The sequence below is a fragment of the Ambystoma mexicanum genome, chromosome 11, assembly GCF_040938575.1.
Source record: "Ambystoma mexicanum isolate Mex_15411 chromosome 11, UKY_AmexF1_1, whole genome shotgun sequence".
NCBI classification, from domain to species: domain Eukaryota; kingdom Metazoa; phylum Chordata; class Amphibia; order Caudata; family Ambystomatidae; genus Ambystoma; species Ambystoma mexicanum.
In genome coordinates this window covers 235,971,605-235,990,665 of record NC_090934.1, presented here as the reverse complement: position 1 = coordinate 235,990,665, position 19,061 = coordinate 235,971,605, and the positions used below count along the sequence as shown (strand labels likewise).

The window sequence follows — 19,061 nt, the reverse complement described above, 5'->3', positions numbered from 1 at the left end:
AAACTCCAGGACCCAAACTCCAGGACCCAAACTCCAGGACCGTGAAGCAGAGGGCCTAACCCACAAGCTGAACGAATTTCAGCAGGCTTGAGAATCTTTTGCAAACCTGATTCTAACCCCTAAACTTCCACAGGGCCTAACCAAACCATTCAACAGCCTGGCTGAGCTGTGTTGCTTCTAGCTAAGAACCCTGTGCTAGAATCAAGATCCAGACCCAGAGAGCAGTGCGGTAACCCAGAACCCGTCCGATCCAGTCCGAGACACCGAGCATACCAGAGGCCGTGCTGTGAGCAGAACCCAGTGCCTGACACCTGTCCGGTGACGAGTCCAAAACCTTTCACCAGATCTGTAACGGGCCCATTCCATTCCATCCCAAAGCCTAGGAGGGAGTATTTAGCCTAGAACTGTACATAGTCCTCTCTTAGTTTAAAGTAATCATTCAATCATTTCAACCTGTCCAGAACTGCCTTATAGGATCTTTTGTCTATCCTAAATTCTTCTCTGCTCCACATAATTCTTGATAATAGTAGCAATAATCATTTTTGCGCTGATATTTTCTGAAGAGGGACAGGTGTTTTGACGGACAGATCAGGGCGGTGGTTCTGGTGGCTGCCCGTTGAGCGTCTTGCTTCTTCATAGCTCCTTAATATAAGTCCATATTGTTTCCTACTCTTTAAAGCACGACCTGTCATTTTTGAAATCTTGACTTTATTTCTAAAAAAAAAAAACCTACCTTCACAAGAACCCCTGTAACTTTTGAACCGCAAAAAACGACATTCCTATTCATTATAGTTTTTCCGTAATCACGTTTCACGCACGTGAAAACATTGTTGCGAATTGCCATTTAGCTCCATTTCAACACATGCCAAAATAGCCATTTCTTGTTTGCAACTTCTGAGATTCGTTTTCAATCGGATAATCATTCATGAATCATTGCTAGTGTTGACCTGAACCAATCCAAAGTAATTCTCACTTATCCTGAATCTCCTTTAGTGAATTAAATCATTTTAGCATATTTTTCACATTCATTGCAATCACATTCAAAAGTATTTTTGCCTGTTTTAAAATCAGACCTGTTCTCTCTAAGCTTGCTGGGGGAACTGGGATTGAACTGCATTATTGATTGTATTCTTGAAACCTGTGTCTTCATTTCTATCTCTTCATATTGCACAGGGGGGGGGGGTGTGAGTAATAACAGGGGAAAGAGTGATCATATTGTCTTTTGATTGAACCCATATCTAGTTTTATTTCTGTGTTGCATTTTCCCATCATTGCACTTCCTTGAATCGTATAAAGTATCCTCTGCCACCTTATCCTTTCTATTCCTACTCCTAAGTGATTAAAGAGATTGTTGATAGTGATATTACTGATAACTGTTCATATTCATAAGTGTGCTATTCAGAACTGTTCTATTCATAAAAGTATATTCAATTCAAATAAACCTTTTAATTTGCAAAACAAACCTACTTCTTGGCTCAGTGAGGTCGGGGAGATCCAAAGAGAGGGGCGTTATATAAGGGTTCATCATCCAGATTTAAAGAACTTTGACATAAAAATATATAAATAAGGGCTTTCATTGGGCAACCCATACTAAGCATTGACTTGGAGTGCTGGATTGAAGTCACTTACACAACAAACTCAAACCCTCCAATTCTCAGGGGGACCCATGCCCTGCCACCATTATTAATGAGGCCTTGATTATCTTAGGGCCCTTCATCACCACACAAACTCCTCCTTCAGCTCTGGGATTGTCTCAGACAACCTCAAGGATGCCTGGGTTATACCACTTCTGTAAAAACCCACTCTGGATGCTAACATACCCACCAACTACAGACCAATCACCACGGTCACCTTTCTTCTAAAAATTCTTGATCGTGCTGCATACCTGCAGATCCAAGAGTATTTGGAAACCAATAATCTCTTGGGATTGAGGCAATCTGGTTTCCACCCGTGTTACGGTACAGAAACTGTTCTTTTAGACCTAAAACCCAGATTGAAGACCTAAAGGATAAGGGCAAACTGGCCCTCTTACTCTTAGATCTCTCTGCGGTCTTAGATTTAGTTAATCACCAAATCCTATGCCGCCACCTTAAAACAGCCGCCCACTTCTCCGACAAAGCTACAGCTGGTTCACCTCCTTCCTGGACAATAGATCCATGAGGGTCTTCTCCCCTACTGACACTGCTGAACCCTCTCCAGTCAGTTGTAAAGTCCCTCAAGGATCATGTGTACCCGACACTCTACAATATATTCACAAAACCCCTTTTTGACATCTTAGATCTACTGGGCATCACGCATACCAACGACGCCGATGATACGCAGCTACTTATCCCCATCACAGGAGACCACAAACCTGACTCCCTAGCCATCAGTCAAGTCATCCAGGCCTGGTGGCGCAGCATGAATTGTGCTTAAATGACAAAGACAGAGCTCCTCATCCTTGGCTCCCACCAAAGACTTAGCAAGCTTGACCCATCGTTTAAATCATTCACCATTGATGGTAAAACCATCAAAGTGGCTAATGATACTAAAATGCTTGGTATCTACACTGATTCCACACTCTCACTATCCAGGCAAACTAATGCAGCGTCATCATCATCAACAGCATCTTACACCTGCAAGCTCATCACAGCATGCCACCCCTTCCTCTCACCAGCCAACCGCACCACACTAGCCAGGACCCTGGTCCTATCCGAAATTGCTTATTGCAATGCCCTCTATCAGGGCACCAAACAATGCAATATTAAAAAATTACAAATCATCCAACATAATGCAATCAGAGCGGCTCAACATTCCTAGGAACCTTCACATTTCTGACTCTAGACGGAATCTCCGTTGGCTCTGTCTCCCAAAGAGTCTCTCCTAAAGCACTTGCGCTCACACACAAAAGCCTCGCCAACCAAGCCCCTAGCTACATAGCCAGCTGATTTACACTACATACCGCTGCGAGACCACTCAGAAGTGCCCAAACCAACTGCCTTGACATCGCAAGCTTCAACCTCCATAGATCTGGTGGACGCAGCTTCCCAGTCCTAGCAGCTAAGTTATGGAACTCGTTACCTAATCCGCTCAGAGTTGAATCCTCCTTCCCAGCCTTCAAGCGCAAAGCCAAAGCCTGGTTGTCTACCCATGATTTACTGTGACTCTGCCCCAGAGTCATAAGCTATAGCATGAACGGCCTATGGTTATAACCTGCTATTGTACATTTGTATATTTCTTGTAGAACTTGTATATTTCTGCATATTCAATTCAAATGCCTGTACCATGCCTGAAACTAAGTATACGCCCGGATGCCCTTGGGCCTGGTGCGCTATATAAATCAAATACAAAACACTAAATACCCCCACAAGCTGCTAAAAGTACAAAAAAGCCCAGAGGGCAACAGCCAGAGAGTGTGGGGGCATGGATCGGTGGCCCATACATGAGCAGTGGCAAAGACACCTACTGGACATCAACAACTACACAATGGGTCAGGCAATGAACAAACTTGCCCAAAGTCGGGAACGGCGTAAGATGCCCAACTCTGGTTTGGATAACCCAGTAAAAAGGCGAAAACTGGTGTCCCCTCAACTCCAACCCCCAACCTAGTGGCTCTCCTGGAAACCCACACCAGGAGACAGGACTGACAAGTTGAAGATGGGGCAGTACCCCAAGATCATGTAAGCTAATGCAGGGGGTGCAGCAGGGGGTACTCATTGTGTTTTAACTTGACACGCAAGTGACCATTCTGAAGTCTCTCGCAGATGGTTTCTTCTCCTACAACTTGGCCCGTACACAGTCGCCTTTTATGCCCCGAAAGTAGGCCAAGAGGGGTTCCTGAAAATGGTCATTTGTGAACTGGAACATTTTAGCAAGGGGGAGGGGGAACGGGGCAATTCTCATGGGGTCCTAAACATAGCCTGGGATCCAGTTACAGATAGCACAGTGACAAAATATGTCCAGCCACCAGCATCTGGGACCCTCAGGGAGGTCTGATCCTCCTTAAGGGGCGAGGAAATTGCATACACACTACTCGGGTGTACATAAATCATTCAGAATAGATGTCTGGGCTTCAGCTATGCTCATCGGGAGCGTTGGTAAAAGCGATACCCAACCCATACCATAACCATTTCTGATCATGCCCCGATCACCTTCACTCAACTTACCCACAGAGCAATCGAAGCTATAGAACTGGTCATTCCCGAGAGCTCTACTTCTAGATCAGCCCACATGCAAAAGCCTGGAAAGCAAAATAGTAGAATTCTTCAAACTGAACACAGGAGCGGATACGCCAGGGAGGGTGGTCTATGACGCCTTCAAGGCAACTATGAGAGGAGGGGGCTGGGAGGAGGGCTTATCACAGCTGAGTCTCATAAGAGACATCTTAGGAAGAAATTGGAAGCGGATCTCGAAGTCGAGGTAAATCAGAATGCACAGAATGAAGACTGCTTCTACCCCAGTACTACGCAGGCAATAAGATGTGCTAAGGGCAAGTTTGACCTCTTACACAAAAAGCCGAAAAAAGCCTACTATATTTGAGACCAGGTTTTACATCACGGACAATAAGGCAGACAAATGCCTGGCTAGACAACTAAAGCAAATTGAACAAATAGCCACTCAGTTCCATGCCTACTACTCAGCTCTGTATGCCTCAGATCACCCCGATCAGGCACTACAACATTAGTATATCTGGTGCGCACCATTGCAGACACTTACAGCCCTCCACGGGGATACCATTGAGAAGGACGTGATGCGGGAGAAAGTACTACATGTGATGGCAAACCTCCCATCCAACAAGTCACTGGGTCCAGATGGGTAACCCGCTTCCTATTACAAATGTTTCAGGGCGACACTGGCTCCTAGACTCGTGGCTCTCCAATTCCTTAGCGGCTATGGGTAAAACTACTGACTCCATGGAAGAGGCAAAAATAGTCCTCTTCCCCAAAGCAGGTAAAGACCCATCAAATGAGGAGCCTACCGCCCTATTGCGCTCATTAACAGACACTAAGATTTATACCAAGATCCTCGCGAAAAGGGGTGGCGCAGCTGATGCCAACACTGATCCACCCGGATCAGACCAGGTTTGTTAAGGGTCGCCAAACTCATGACAAGCTCATAAGAATTTGCAATTTTCTTAGAAAAAAATGCGAAGAGAGGTGACCCAGAAGTGCTGGCTACACTGGATGCAGAGTTTGACTGAGTCAAATGGTCCTTCTCATTAATACACTCCACAGCATGGGATCTGCCCCTAATTTACTGCTAAGATACAGGGAATCTATACTCGACCCACAGCCCGGCTCCTGGTGACTGGCCATCATTTGCTTCGATAGTGGTACGAGGTAGGGCTGCCCCCTCTGCCCACCCCCCCGTCCCCTTACATTTAGAGCCACTCCCGTCACAGCTCTGAAGCTTGGAAATAATGAAGGGCATCCCATTCAGGGGGTGGGGCAATAAGCTGATGGCATACGTGGATATCAGGCTGCTCAAACATCACACTCACCGAGCCGGCCCACTCCCTGCTGCGAGGGGAGGTTCGACAGGGTCGCTGGCCTAAAAATTATCAGTCAAAATTCTAAATTTAGCAGTCAATGGGGGTAGAAATTAAGGTGGCCCAAGAGGCAACGCAACTCAAGAGGGCTCCCAATAGTATCCAAATCTAGGGGGTAGATCAAATGCGCACTCTAAAGGAGCTTTAGAGACTAATTTCCAGCCTTTGCTTGCCCAAATAAGGGCGCAGCTGCAGACTTGGTCCCCACCATCAGTGTCCTGGTTAGGTATAATCAACACCATTAAAATAAATGGGTCACTACCACGGATCCTGCACCTATTTGAAACTCTCCAAATCCCATCCTGGTCGCCTTCTTTTGGACACTAAGTAAATGGATTTTCAAATACATTTGGCCGAAACACCCCGAATTGAACTGAAAAGCCTAATGCTCCCCCAAAGTAGAGGGAGAGTTAAGTCTCCCGAATTCTCAGGAATATTACTGCATGGTGCAATGATTATTAAGGACTAGCTTGGGGAGAACGAGGACAAAAGATGGGTGCAGATGGAGAGGGCAGTGGCAGGACCCCATTCGGGAGGGGGGCAGGAACTATGGCTGCTGAGGGCAGTCCGATCCCAGAGTATCCATTATAGCGATATAACGCTAGTGGAAGACACGTGGGAAGAAGCGGTGCGCTTAAATCACATTACCCTCTCCCTACACTCCACTTTGATAACCCAGTTTTCCCCAGGCCTGAACTCACAAGAATTCTTCCACTGGAACGTGGCAGGCTGTACAAAACTTGGAGCTATGCTCCTGGGGGAGGGAATCAAACAGTTTGTCACATGCAAAGCCGAACTGGTCCTACAGGAATCCCAATGCTTTTCATACCATCTGGTACTCCACTGGATGATGCCCCTAACAAGCTGCGGTGATCAGGCCCCTTACAGCGTCTGAAAATTCCTAACACCAAAACCAGGGGACAAACAGTCAATCTCAAATATACAGGCTCTTATTGATGCCCTCCCACCTAAAAAGCTATAATTCCAGACCAAATGGGAATGCACACTAGGTTGTACGATCTCAGAACTGGGCCGATCCATGGGCAGACCTCAGTCGCTTCACAAGCTCTATTCAGATCAGAATTATGGTTGAAGCTCATGTACCAATGGCACTACACTCGACAGGCTACACAGACTTAATCCGGCTATCCAGGATGGATGTTGGGGGTGCAGGCCGAGGGGGGCTGGCTACATGTGTGGTGGATGTGCCCGGTGATATAGGCCTTCTGGTTATTGCCTGTAAATGGACGTTTTCAGACCCCTCCCCCATCCCCCGCTGCTGGCATACTGGTTTTATAAGCTCGGGAACTTCGCTGCTTTAGAATGGGTCACCTACACCATTACAAGGGGAACAAGCCAGGTACTGGTTCGAATGGGTCTCAATTTTAAGACTTTACAGGGGATTAGGGGGCAATCTAGAATAATAATGCATGCACAAGCAGGGGCAGGGGCGGTACAGAAATCAGGAATTGGAGGGATTGTGATTATCTGCTCGTTTCTGTTCCCATTTGAATACAAAACCCAAAAAACTAATATTTAAAAAAAGATTCAGTTCTGGGTAAGCTGAGGGACATGCCCCTCTGCGGTGTTCCTGCAGGAAACCCACATGCTTGCTCAAGACGAAAAGTGCATGAAAAGCATGGAGTTCCTACAAATATTTTTGCCTCAGGAGGAGGGGGTGGCCATTTTGGTGGATTACAAAAGTTAAGGTCCTTCCAGACCCGCAGGGGCGATAAATGTGCGTTAAGGATGTGCTTTGGGATTGCATGTTTACCATGGTGTCCTTATACAATACCAACGTTGGCCAAGACAGATTTCTGGAAAGCTTCCTACTCAAAATTTTGCCGTTTGCCAAGTGACAGATCCTCCTGGGTGGGGGATTTCAACTTGGTTGCCAACCCCATGGTAGCCATGTCTCTCCCACCCACTCGGCTAGAGTTCAAACACTCCACTGCATTTTGCCTTGTTTCTCCGGGAATTGGGTTGAGTCGACACATGGAGACTGGCTCACGGAGATGGTGGGGACTTTTCATTCACATGTCCACAGAGGCTTTGAGGTTGGACCTTTTACTAATTCCCAGCACGCTAGACCCATGTGTCTGTCTGGGACGCGGCGACTGGCATAGGCTCATTGTCCGACCATGCTCCCACACTGGTGACCCTAGCAATATTGGATAGACCAAGAAGCTGGGCACAGGGACCCAGTCCCAACCAGGGAGATCGGGAGGTATTTAAGGAAAACAAAAACTCTGGCCCCTCATGAGACATGGTGTAAGATGCTATGAAAGGTGGTAAGGGGGGCGAACTCAGCAGGACAACAGCATACACCAGAAAAAGGAGGCTAAAGGGGAGGTTGCCCAGTAACAAGAATCAGGGACTCGCAGAGAAATTTGTGGCATGATGTAACTGGAAATACACCTGGCAGAGAGAACAGCTCAGGCAACACTGAAAACGAGGCAGTTTTACTACGCCAAGAGGAATCTGGCTAACCGCCTACTGGTAGCCAAAATGCACAAACTCTAGACCCGGAACTCGGTCCAGGCCTTGCGCGATAAACAAGGGGTATTACAATGTGGGTAGCCTGTCAAATGGGTATCTTCGAAATGCACTTTTCTGCAGTGTATAGGGGGTGGTGGGGAATGGGTGGCAGGCTCCCGCTGGAGGATGCCCAAACCAAATACTTGAGTGACGCACACTTACTCCACCTCTCTCGAAGATTGGAGGCCCTTGAGGCGCTCATTTCATTGGGGGGGTAGAATGGGCAATAAAGACGCTGAACAATAAAGTCTAGGTATCCCGATGGCTTTACAGCCCCTTTCTATAAGAAGTTTTGTAGCATTCTGGTCTACCCACTGGTAAGGTTGTTTACCTCTCACAACCTCCAAAAAAGGTGTTGCCCAGTCTATGGTAGCCTCAACGACCGGTTTGCTCCATAAACCGGGTAAGGACCCGTCACTTTGCTATTCATAGCGCCCTATTGTGCTCACCAATGTGGACTCTGGCTCAGACAGTGAACCGACGGGGCTCATTACAGGTTGGGGAGCACAGGATAATGAGAGACGTACACTGGGTTTACTAGATGTGGGGAAGCTGTTGGGCCTAGACCTGAGGATTATCACACTTGACACCCATGAAGCCTTTGATAGGGTGGACGTGGACTGAGGTAACTTGGACGGTTCTGGAGAGCTTTCGGTTTGGGCCTGGGTTCATTTGCTGGGTCATGGAGATCCGACATCAATCCACACATCTCAGAGTTAAATGGACATTGTCGACTAGACTGTCCATCACCAGAGGCAGGGCTGCCCGCTATCCATTAATTTTCACCTTATTCATGGAAGAGTTTGCCAACCGTATCCGAACTAACGAGGCAGTTGAGGGCATGAGGGTAGGGAATACAGATTACAAGGTGTCCCTCTATGCAGACGATTTCCTGCTTACGTTGAGCAACTCCAACTCCTCCCTGGCAGTGGTATTGGAGGAGTTGGCCGGGTTTGGTCGAGCCTCGGGTAAATTATAACAAGTCACATGGGATGGACATGTCCCTTAAGCCTCAGGAGAAAGGCTGTAGAGGCTCTGTACCAATACAGTGGACCCGTGAATCTATCCCATACCTGGGGGTCCGCATTCAGAGCAAGCCCTCAGAGGTCTATCAAACTGACTTCCCCCACTGTTTCTGGAACTAGTTGGGGATTTGGGCAGGTGCGGGCGACAGGAGATTCTGGTTTTGCTGTATCGCAGCAGTCAAAATGAATCTGATCCCACGTCTGCTCTAACAGAGTTTGGCACTGGCAGCGAGTTCCGGACTCATACCTTTGTACACTTCAGGGGAAGATTTTTTTAATTAATTTGGGGGAACAAACGTGCTAGAATATCCAGAAGGGTCTTGCTAAAGTGGAGGTCCCGGATGTGTTCCGCTATATCCTTGCAGCGCACGTTTTCACCTGGGATGGGCCCACCTGGTAACCAAAGTGGAAACTAATCGAACAGGTGGTCAGGTTCCCTTATTGCAGGACACACTTAAAAAGGCTCATTTAGGTTTCCACATTGCAGTACTTTAAACATTTTCACTGGAGGTGTAGGAATGGTCGATCTGTAGGATTCTTCAGTTAGCTTTTAGGAATGAGTTTAATTTTGGGTGGTCACTGACTGGGAATGTGTTTTCCTTAATGGGGCTTTCACAAAACCTTTGTTTCCCCAGGGCAAGATGGAGTTTTAGTTGCGATTGGCTGTTCCTGGTGGTGAGGTAGTTTAGAAATCTTCAAGGAGTTCTAAAACTGCCTTTCATTCAAGTTCTCTAAGGAGCAGGTCGCAGTTTCCTTAGTTCAGTAAAATAACTAAAACCTCCCCAAGAATCCAATCCAGTCAGAAGAAAATAAGGTGAAAATTACAGCAACTACAGGGAAGCAGAAGTAACTTAAGAAGCTGAAACAGATGACACAAGCTCAGTGCAAGCTACTAGTATTGAATTTGAGGTTTAATATTGAAGTTACTGAAAAAGGTTTTATCTGAAACGCTTACTTAATGAGAAGTGCTCAGCGCAGGTGTCGCACTGTAAATAAGAAAATGTTTAAAAGTTAAGCAGTAAAAGTTCAGGTTGCCGACGGGTTAACCCACATGGAGATAATAACCAGTTGCGTTAATATGAACAAGGCATACGGCCAGAGACGGATGTGTGTGTACAGTAGTAAATATTTAAGGTAATTACTAACAGCATTAGCTAAAGTCAATCTGCCTTCATTTGCGTCAAATGTGTACCTTCTAGTTCTTTGTTTCAGTAAAGTACCTACTTAAGTCGCGTGCGTGCCACGCATGTCGTGTTTCCTTTGGAGTTAATATTCAAATCAACAGTTCAACAGCTGTTTCAGTTACGCGGCGAGAGGAGATTTACAAGTTTCGCTTCATTTTAGTAATCCATTCAGAAGAAGTTTGAAAAGCACCAAGTGTGATTCGCACACACGCATCGGACTGAATAACTTAAATTCAAGGCAAGTTTCTGCACATTTAAGCGCACATGTTTTTGGGGATTATCAAGCAGTTAAGCACGCATCGACTCTTAAAAAGAAACTTTAAAACTTCAGAGAGGCAGTGCGAGCTACGTAGCAATCTACAGTACTGGGGGCAGTGATACCCAATTTGGTGCGCTGCATTACAGAAATGCCCCCCCCACCCAGTCTTTTTTCGTCATTTTAGGCTTAGTCGTTTCTTGTTCAGTCCCCTGACACCCAGGCAGGAAATTCCATTGTGTAATTTTTATCTTCAGCGGGAGTCCTTTGGACTCTCCACCCAAGCTCCAGTCTGTCTGTGAGGGCAGGGAGCGAGGGAGGAGTCCAAAACTCCACAGCCCTTTGTCTTGCGCCTTGCATGACTAGGGACAAATCCCAGTAGGGGGGCTGCCTGTCCTGAATGGACAACCAGCCCGCCCCTTGTAAAATGCGGGGAGAGAATGCAGAGGTTGCGCTGTAATTCCTTACTGCGAACCTGGAAGCTGACGAGCAGTCGACTGGAACGGAAACCGAAAAGGATGATTAAGTAAAAATCGGCTGAACAGATTTCCAGCGACCGGAGAGCCTGCTGTGTAACCGGAGCCTGCTGTAGCCCTTCCTTCCAATCGACCTGGGGACTCCAAAAACGACGACCCAGAACCTGGTGAGACCCACTAGACTCAAGACCTGCATTTTGAGCCAACCCACGTGTTGCTGCAACCTTGCGTTGCCGCAATGCCAAATACCCTGGGACCTCGAGCCACTGTGCGGTACATGGTATTCCGAATCTCTGAAACTTTGTGGGCATCCTGGGGGATCTGTAGAGACACAAAGTGAGTCCCAAAAGTCCCAACAGAGTGCTGGACCTTTGTAACAACGAGAATTACCCCGCGATTTTCTGTCTTCTTCTGTACTCCTTGAAAAGGCCCCAAATCCGCAGAACCGCATTCAGCCGGGAGGGAAACTTTGCCTAGAGCCTTCGATTCCTGCTGAGGTCTGGTTTTCAGTCACCAATTCAAGAAATCCAGTGACCCGGTATTTGGCGGCAGTCCCATTAAGTCCTACTGCTGCAAAATCCTCAATGCTGAGGTACTGTGTTGGCTTGGGTATGTACTTACCTTAATTCTTTTAGGATTTCTGTGCAGCTGTGTAGGGTTTTCTGTGATGGGGAGGACTCTCATCCAGTGCACCCAGTTCCACTGCTATAATCCTGCTCGGGTGTATTCCGCGAAGCCCCTGGACCCTCTTCCAACTCTATTTTAGAGTACTCACCCATTTTCAGTGTTTTTAAGGAACTCTGCTACTAAAGAACCTATTCTGACACGTCCTGTTGGTCACTAGTCCTGTTGGTCACTAGTCCTAGTGACCCCCCCCCCCCCCCCCCTTCTGCCACTGAGAACACTCGTGCTCCAAGAATAAGGGAAAGACTTAAGGGATTGGGACTTTTGCCGAGAAAAGAATGTGTTTAAAAGTTAATTGTAGAGAGTTGGTTGGAACAGTAAAGGTTTTACTTACCTGGATGTGTGATGCACTATTCTTTTAAGTATGGTGAACATCTTTTCTTCCTTAGAAACTATTTTGCCAGTCTAATAGAAAGTAGAAGGTATATTACTCTCCTGTGATTAGGTTGTGCCTCTTCCCAAAAGTAAAGTGTTAGTTTCACCAGCTTAGTCCTTTGAGGATAATTGTACGAGTGTCCCCAACTGGGTCTTGCTTCCCCTGACTTGCTGTTAGCCTGCCCAGAACCAGTCTGTATTAGGTTGGTCCCTACAGTCATTCAGTAAAGTGCAACATTGGGTTGTACGTTCCCTGTGCTATCTGACCTACAGTATGTGGTTCCAAGTGTCCCCGATAAGTCATACTTCAGTTATCCCTATAGCTGGGAAAGATCTAACCTGGACTGCTTGTGAGAAAAAGTATATGGTTTCTCACCTCGAGTTAGCTGTGTGCCTTCCCAAAATTAAGTTACAAGAGTTACTGCTTATCTCCATCTGTGGTTCACTGATCTCAAAAGCACCTGTAATTGAATATTACATCCTTAGGTTTTACACACCAAGTATACCTGTGTGTTATCACAAAAGTAGTTATAGGTTTTCACTGTACCTGGAATAAGTGTTCCACTATTCACAAAAAGTCTATTGTCCAGTTTACTGATTAAGTGAGTTGTACTGAGAGTCATTGTACAACTGGTAGGGTCTACTGCATTACTGAATGTAATTGTGAAGTAACCATTGGTTTTTACCACAAGAATAGGTGTGAGCTATACTGACTCTGCATGAAAAGGTTTTGACATCCCTAGAACTACGGATAGGTATTTCAAATTAGGTTTATACTTGGGTCTGTATCTTCAAGTATAGTCGTTTTTTTTATAATTTTGATTTCATATAATGGGTTTGTGCTTATTTACCCCTAGATGTATCTGGGCCTACCTGTATTTAAATAAATCCTTTATTTTTACAATACAAAATGTCTGTTTCTTTGGACCATTTGTATTACCATTTCATTTGTACCGATTCTACAGCCTTCTCTCCCTCCTAAGATAAGTCTGGCTGCTCTGTCTACGCTACAATGTACTCAGGTGGTACAGCCTTATACTAAGAGTGGAGTCTTGTACTGCCTCAGTTGAAAATACTAAGCTCTTAGTTGACTTCAGAAAAACTGTCTTAACACACCTGCACAGGAAGGGGGCTATTAGGCCCCTCTGCTCTTGAGCAGAGACTACATGAGGGTGCTAAGGGGTCCGGATCTCAAAGCTATACAAACTTTTGGACAGAGGAGATAGTGTCACGAGATTGCCATACATGGCCTAATAGGAAGGCGATTTGGGGTCGGGTGCTCAAGTCCTCCCAGTGTGTCACAGACCGAGAATGTTCCTAAAAGTTTTGCTACAGATGGTATCTCACCCTAGAGAGGCTGCACCACATGGACAGTGACTAGCAGGCTACCTGCTGGCAGGGTTGCGAAGCAGTGGGCTCCCACTTTCACATGGTGTGGTCATGTCCAGACGTGGGCCTTCACTGGAAGGAGGTGTTGGCTAGAATAAAAGATCACAGGGTTGACCCTCCCCATTGTTGGGAAGAATTCTCAGAAATGTGCCAATTCCTCTCTACCTTAGAGAGCCCCAGCAACTTTGCTGGATTTGGAGGACTTGAATGTTAGAGTGAGACCCTTTTTCCCCCCACTTTCTCGTGTATTTTAATGTGATTTTGAACTCTTTTGGTTGTGAAGTACAAACTCCATAGGCATCATCTTTTTACCTTGTGTCACAGCATCTTCAGTGCAGTGACACAGGGAAGTCTTTAGATTTCCCAAGGTTTAAATACCTTCTCTTAACTGTTTCCAAGAACAGTTAAGTGAAATTAACTTCCACTTACATTGTAACTTTCTAGACCCAGTACGCACTCTTACGGGTGCTGGAGGGGTTACTTAGTATCCCCTTCGTCCAGCTTCTCAAGTAACATTTTTATGTTACCCTTTCCTCAATTAATGGCTGGTGGCAGTGGTTTACTTTTAACTACCATGGTGTGCATTTACCGTGTGCTGCGTTTTGCAGCTGCTGTAAAGCACCCAAGGATGCCATTTTATCAAAGTTCCCCGTTCTTCTTTTTTCGGCATTTCTTTGTGGAAAGGTCCTTCTTGAGATTTACTCTGCGCACCAAACCAGGTTTGGTCACTTTGTTTGTTTTGCCTTTGGTGGGATTCACGTGTGCAGCCTGCCTCTGGCTCCTGGGTGTCTGGCAGGGGGAGTAGGAAGCGAGGGCGGTGCTGAAACTCCGTGCTTAGTCTTCTAGGAGACAGGAATGCACCCTTCGGTAATTATCCGGCTGGCTGTCCGGCAAAGACAGTCACCCTGCTGGGTGACTGACTGCTAGGCTGGAATGAATGGGAGAAACCTGCATAAAAGGCAAGGCTTTTTGGCTTGGAAGGCAGAGTTGACCACTGGACAAAGGAATCCAAAGAACAACTTGAAGAGAACGCCTGCTGCAACTCCTGGACCGTTGGTTTGCCTGGTGAAGCCCTGCAGATGTGCTGAAACTCCAATTTCGTTTCAACTAGAGAAGCCGTGCAAGGACGACTTCTCCCCTTGAATTGGTGGGACCAACTCCAAAGTCAGTCACCTGGGCATCCTCTCAGAGCTGGATGAAATTCCACTGCAGTTGCTGCTCGACCCGAATAGCCAGGAAGAGGAACACTAGATTGTGTGCGTTGCTTTTAAGCTGGCCAAGAGCTCCAGGAAGATCCTGCAGACTCAGTAAGCAGGCCTGACCGAGCCACCTTAACAGAGTGCTGGACCCCAGATGCAAGGATAGCCCATCTCAACAGCCAGGAACCGCAGTGTTATTTGCGGTAGACACAGCGGAAACACCGAAGTGCCACTTGCTTGAAGACTGTCGGTGACCATCCCATTGCAGGAGTCCTCCCTCTTGTCCCCACGACTGAGGCCCAAGAACACCAGGATATGCAGACCTGCACATAAACAGAAGCCATCTGCCGCACTTCTTCAAACTAAAGTTACCGTACAGTAAGAATTTAACCTCACTTGTCCTCATTGGTAGACTTGTCTTGGTTGCATCTGTAGAGTTGCTAACAGCTTCTTTACCTCACAAACCTAATCAGCTTGTGGCCCTATTTGGATTTCTTCTATTCCACCAAGACTTAAACATTGTGCAAGACTTTTTTTTTACTTACCTGCAAGCAGTGCTTCAGTTGACCTTGGCTTTTGCCAACTTAACATTGGCTGGCCTGGCTCCCTGAATGACTCTTCATTCCTCTGCTTAGGTGTTGTATCTTCATTCCAGGGAGGGGTTAACTGACTTTGCATTGGGGGTTATTTTGAAAGTACTTACCTGCTTAAGAATAATAAAATACTACTCTATTCTGAAACCTCTTGATACTCAATATTCTAAATGCAACAGTGATACATTAATGTCCCCAGCACCCTAACTATTGAAGTCATCTGAGGGTGTAGGTAGTGTCTGTGGGCCATCCCAAAAGGGTATTTGCTGATTTAGAAAACTGTATTTTGAAGTAGGTGTGTGTTGCTTTATATTGCCCCCTTATGAAGACTTACTGACGGTTAAATTAATAATTGTTTAATCAAGAAACCTTGTGTGTAAGTTTATTTGAATACTTGTCACTGAATCTACAATTCCCCATACAGCTCACATTGACCCCTCTTGAGATACGCCTGGCTGCTCAACATGCTACCAACCTGTGTAGTAGAGAATTGTATGAAAGGTTGGGTTCCTATTGCCAGGTGGTCAGGGTTGTTGTAGCTGGTTGGTTTATTTATTTGCTAATGCACACCAAGCCCTAGCGTAGACTGGCGCAACAGAAAGAAATCTTAAAACTTGGTTACAGTGCAAAGGTCGCAATACATAGAGCAGTGATTGCAATAGGGGCAAAATACAAGGAACAAAATACAGCAAATACAACGCAAAGGTCTTGGTAAGTCGGGAGGCATTAACATGAGTAACATTATATGCACATATACATAAGCACTACATTGTAGTTTGGTTGAGACAAAGGGCCGCGTGGGGTCTGGAGAAGTGTAGTTTGTCAGTTAGGTGTTCTGCATACAATCTTGCCCAACACCCATGGACCCACGAGTGGAGAAAAAGGTGGAGTGTTTCTCCCTTACTGGTCCAATGGCCACTCTAATTGGGCAGCTCTTGCTGGCAACGAAACTGGTCATTGCCTGTACCTGAAAGTCGATTGGGGGTCCGGTGGTTTAAATGTGGTGGGTTAGTGTCTGGGTTATTCTGGTGGCGGACAAAATCACGGCACTGTGAGGCGCGGTACACCAAGTATGTCTCAGTGGTATCTCAATTCATTGATCTTTACGAGAGATGCCCTGCAATGTCTGCTAAACCCCCATTGTTGCAACACATTTACTCTGTGATCCGACCTTGCCCCTGGAAGAAACGAGTGTGTGGCTGGAGACTGGGATGAGGGGCATCCAGACTAGAGCCCTCTCACCCCGTTTGGACTGCATTGATCTCCAGCGAATATGGGGGTCCAAGAGTCCTGAAATAGGTTAAATTGTACTGTACCTGTTGATATGCTTGTTTCTGTACTCTGAACTACTTTTTTGAAGAATTAAAAAAAAAAGGACCATTATGCATGAAATTATAGAACTTGCATATGAGGACAACAGAATTCTACAACACCAAGATGCCAACAAACATTACTGGAGTTCAACTTGGTGAAGCCAGCCGAGTGGGTTAAAGTTTTGCACCACTCCTCTCACCATCCTACTCCCTTCAACCTAACCAACCCATCCCACCTTTATCATTTACAGATCCGCCTGAGAGCCTGGGGACCAATTCCGTTGGTGACGGCACGCAGTACAAATACCTTTAACATTTAACATGTGAAGCACAACCATCTAGCCAAAGTCTGGCCTGGTTTGGATAAAGTTCTGCTATTCAACAGTGCAGAACACTGGTTGCTTATCACCTAACAGTGTGGAGCGCTCCCAGCCATACAGCTGTTAAATACTTGAATTTGGTTCATTAGCTGAAATGGTGGGAGCATAGCCAGAATTTGCATGAGCGCTCTACTTTTAAAGTTGAGCGTGCAGCAAGCTCACACCAAGCCAAATCACCAAAGGGTAGTACGGGTGCTTAATCAATATAGCATTCTGTCACTCCTGCAAAGAAGTGTCTAGGAAAGCCTGCAAACCAATATTTTATTGAGACATCAAAATAAAGCAAACCTGTTGGTAGGCTGCTGATTGCCAGTCTATTGAGTAAACTACACAGCACAAATGGCCAGGAAAAACAAAAAACCCACTACCACCTCTTCATTCATCATGAAGCCTACCAGGTCACTTACTCTGAATGAACCAATAAGAAAGACCCTGCCGTCCTCCGTCAGTGCAGCCGTGTGACTGTCCCCGGCTGAGACTTGCACCACCTTCTCCTGCAGGTCCACTTTACCAGGAATTGCTTCCGACCCCTCCTTTGAGGTGTCCCTCCCAAGGGCTCCTTCATCGTTGCATCCAAATGTGTACACCTAGAATAAAGCAAAGGGTGTTTTCAGCAGAACTAATACAAGTCAAACCTACTCTCCATAGCTACTAGTGTAATGCTAGTCTAGTCCCCTTTCCTCCAAACTAGGTTAGAGAAAAGCATGTATAGGCAATTTAATTTAATTTATTATTAATGTGTTACAGCTTATTATAAGCTTTTCACATGACATAAGAAATTACATTCAGCAAAAGAAAAACAATTGATCATACAGAAAAATAAATACTAGCATATTAAATGAATAAGGAAAAGAGAATAATAACATAAGGAGCAAAATAAGCAGAATAAACGAAAAAAAAGGGAGAAGAAGAAAAAAGAATTGAGCATAAAAAGAGAAATGAGTTACATTCAAAGTTCAAAGTTAAAAGGATATACGGATGTGTTCGTAATCCACCAGTGGATGAATATTAATTCTTTTACGTATTAAAGACTACAAGTCCAAATAGTAATTGCTGGTGGGAAAATTGTAAAGTTTTTTCCTAATAAAAACTTTCTCATAGTAAAACAGAAGGAGAGCATCCATGAGTTGACAATTCGCTATATGTTTATGCCCAATAATTTCTCGACAGTCATCCAAACATTATACATGGCAATGTATAATTTCATTCCGTTTCCCTTTGCGTTAACGGCTCTTTGCCAGAATTCATTACTGCCAACATGTTCCATGTTATGGACAAAATCTGTGTAAAATGATGTGTAGACCTTTATTATAGCGACACATCTGGTAAGAACATGTTTGCCCGTTTCTGATTTCATTCTGTCCTTACACAACCTACAGAAACGTTCAGGTAAGGGGAGATTATTCTTATTCTTAATCCCACTTATGGCCAGTACAGGCAACTGATGCGTTCCCTGCGCTAAGTCCCTATGATTACTGGTGGGGTTTTACAATAATTCCCTTTAGGAGAAGGCACATCGCCATGTGCCAATATGCACATTTGATACTATGATCCTGAAAGTTTGGAGAGCCTGCACTGGCCCCCTTCCAATACACAAAAAAACACAACAGCAAAGAGCCAAGAGGGAGGAGTGTTGACACATGATCGTTAATAAAGGAGGCCTATACACCTTGGTTTTAATTTACACACAAGACCGGAGGAGTTTATGGTTGGTCTACTTGTGCTTTTAATTAATTTTGCAGGGGCATGGTGTGGCAGATAGGCTTCCAGTTCTCAGTAATAGGATACATGTCAGAGACAGCTCTCAGTGACCGATAGTCGGGAGATATGCAAAGCCTCCAAGACCACAAGAATTTGTCCCATGTCTACCAGTCATACCCTCAAATCGACTTTGTAGGTGGGCTTATAGAAAAAGAAGAGGGGAGGGTGTTGGGGGGGGGGGGGGGGGGGAAATGGTGCTAGGGGAATTTTCCTAAAGTCCCACTTGGAGATAAGACTTTAGATCCCCCAAGCTCCAAGTATCAGTTGTCTGTACTACTGAAGGATGAAAAAAGGGGTGCCACTGAGAATGGATTACCCCTCACTACTTTGACTCTAGAAAAAGGGATTGAACAGTTATGGT

General features: G+C 45.6%; 1 protein-coding gene across 6 annotated transcripts in view; it reads right to left on the bottom strand.

The window, feature by feature from the left end:
- RCC1 (regulator of chromosome condensation 1) overlaps positions 1-19,061 on the bottom strand; it is a 589,822-nt gene that overhangs the window by 94,488 nt on the left and 476,273 nt on the right. For all 6 annotated transcript variants that reach the window (XM_069622944.1, XM_069622949.1, XM_069622946.1 and 3 more), the window contains one exon: positions 17,347-17,526. In XM_069622944.1, coding sequence (XP_069479045.1) covers positions 17,347-17,526 — 180 coding nt within the window. The remainder of the gene's footprint in view (positions 1-17,346; positions 17,527-19,061) is intronic.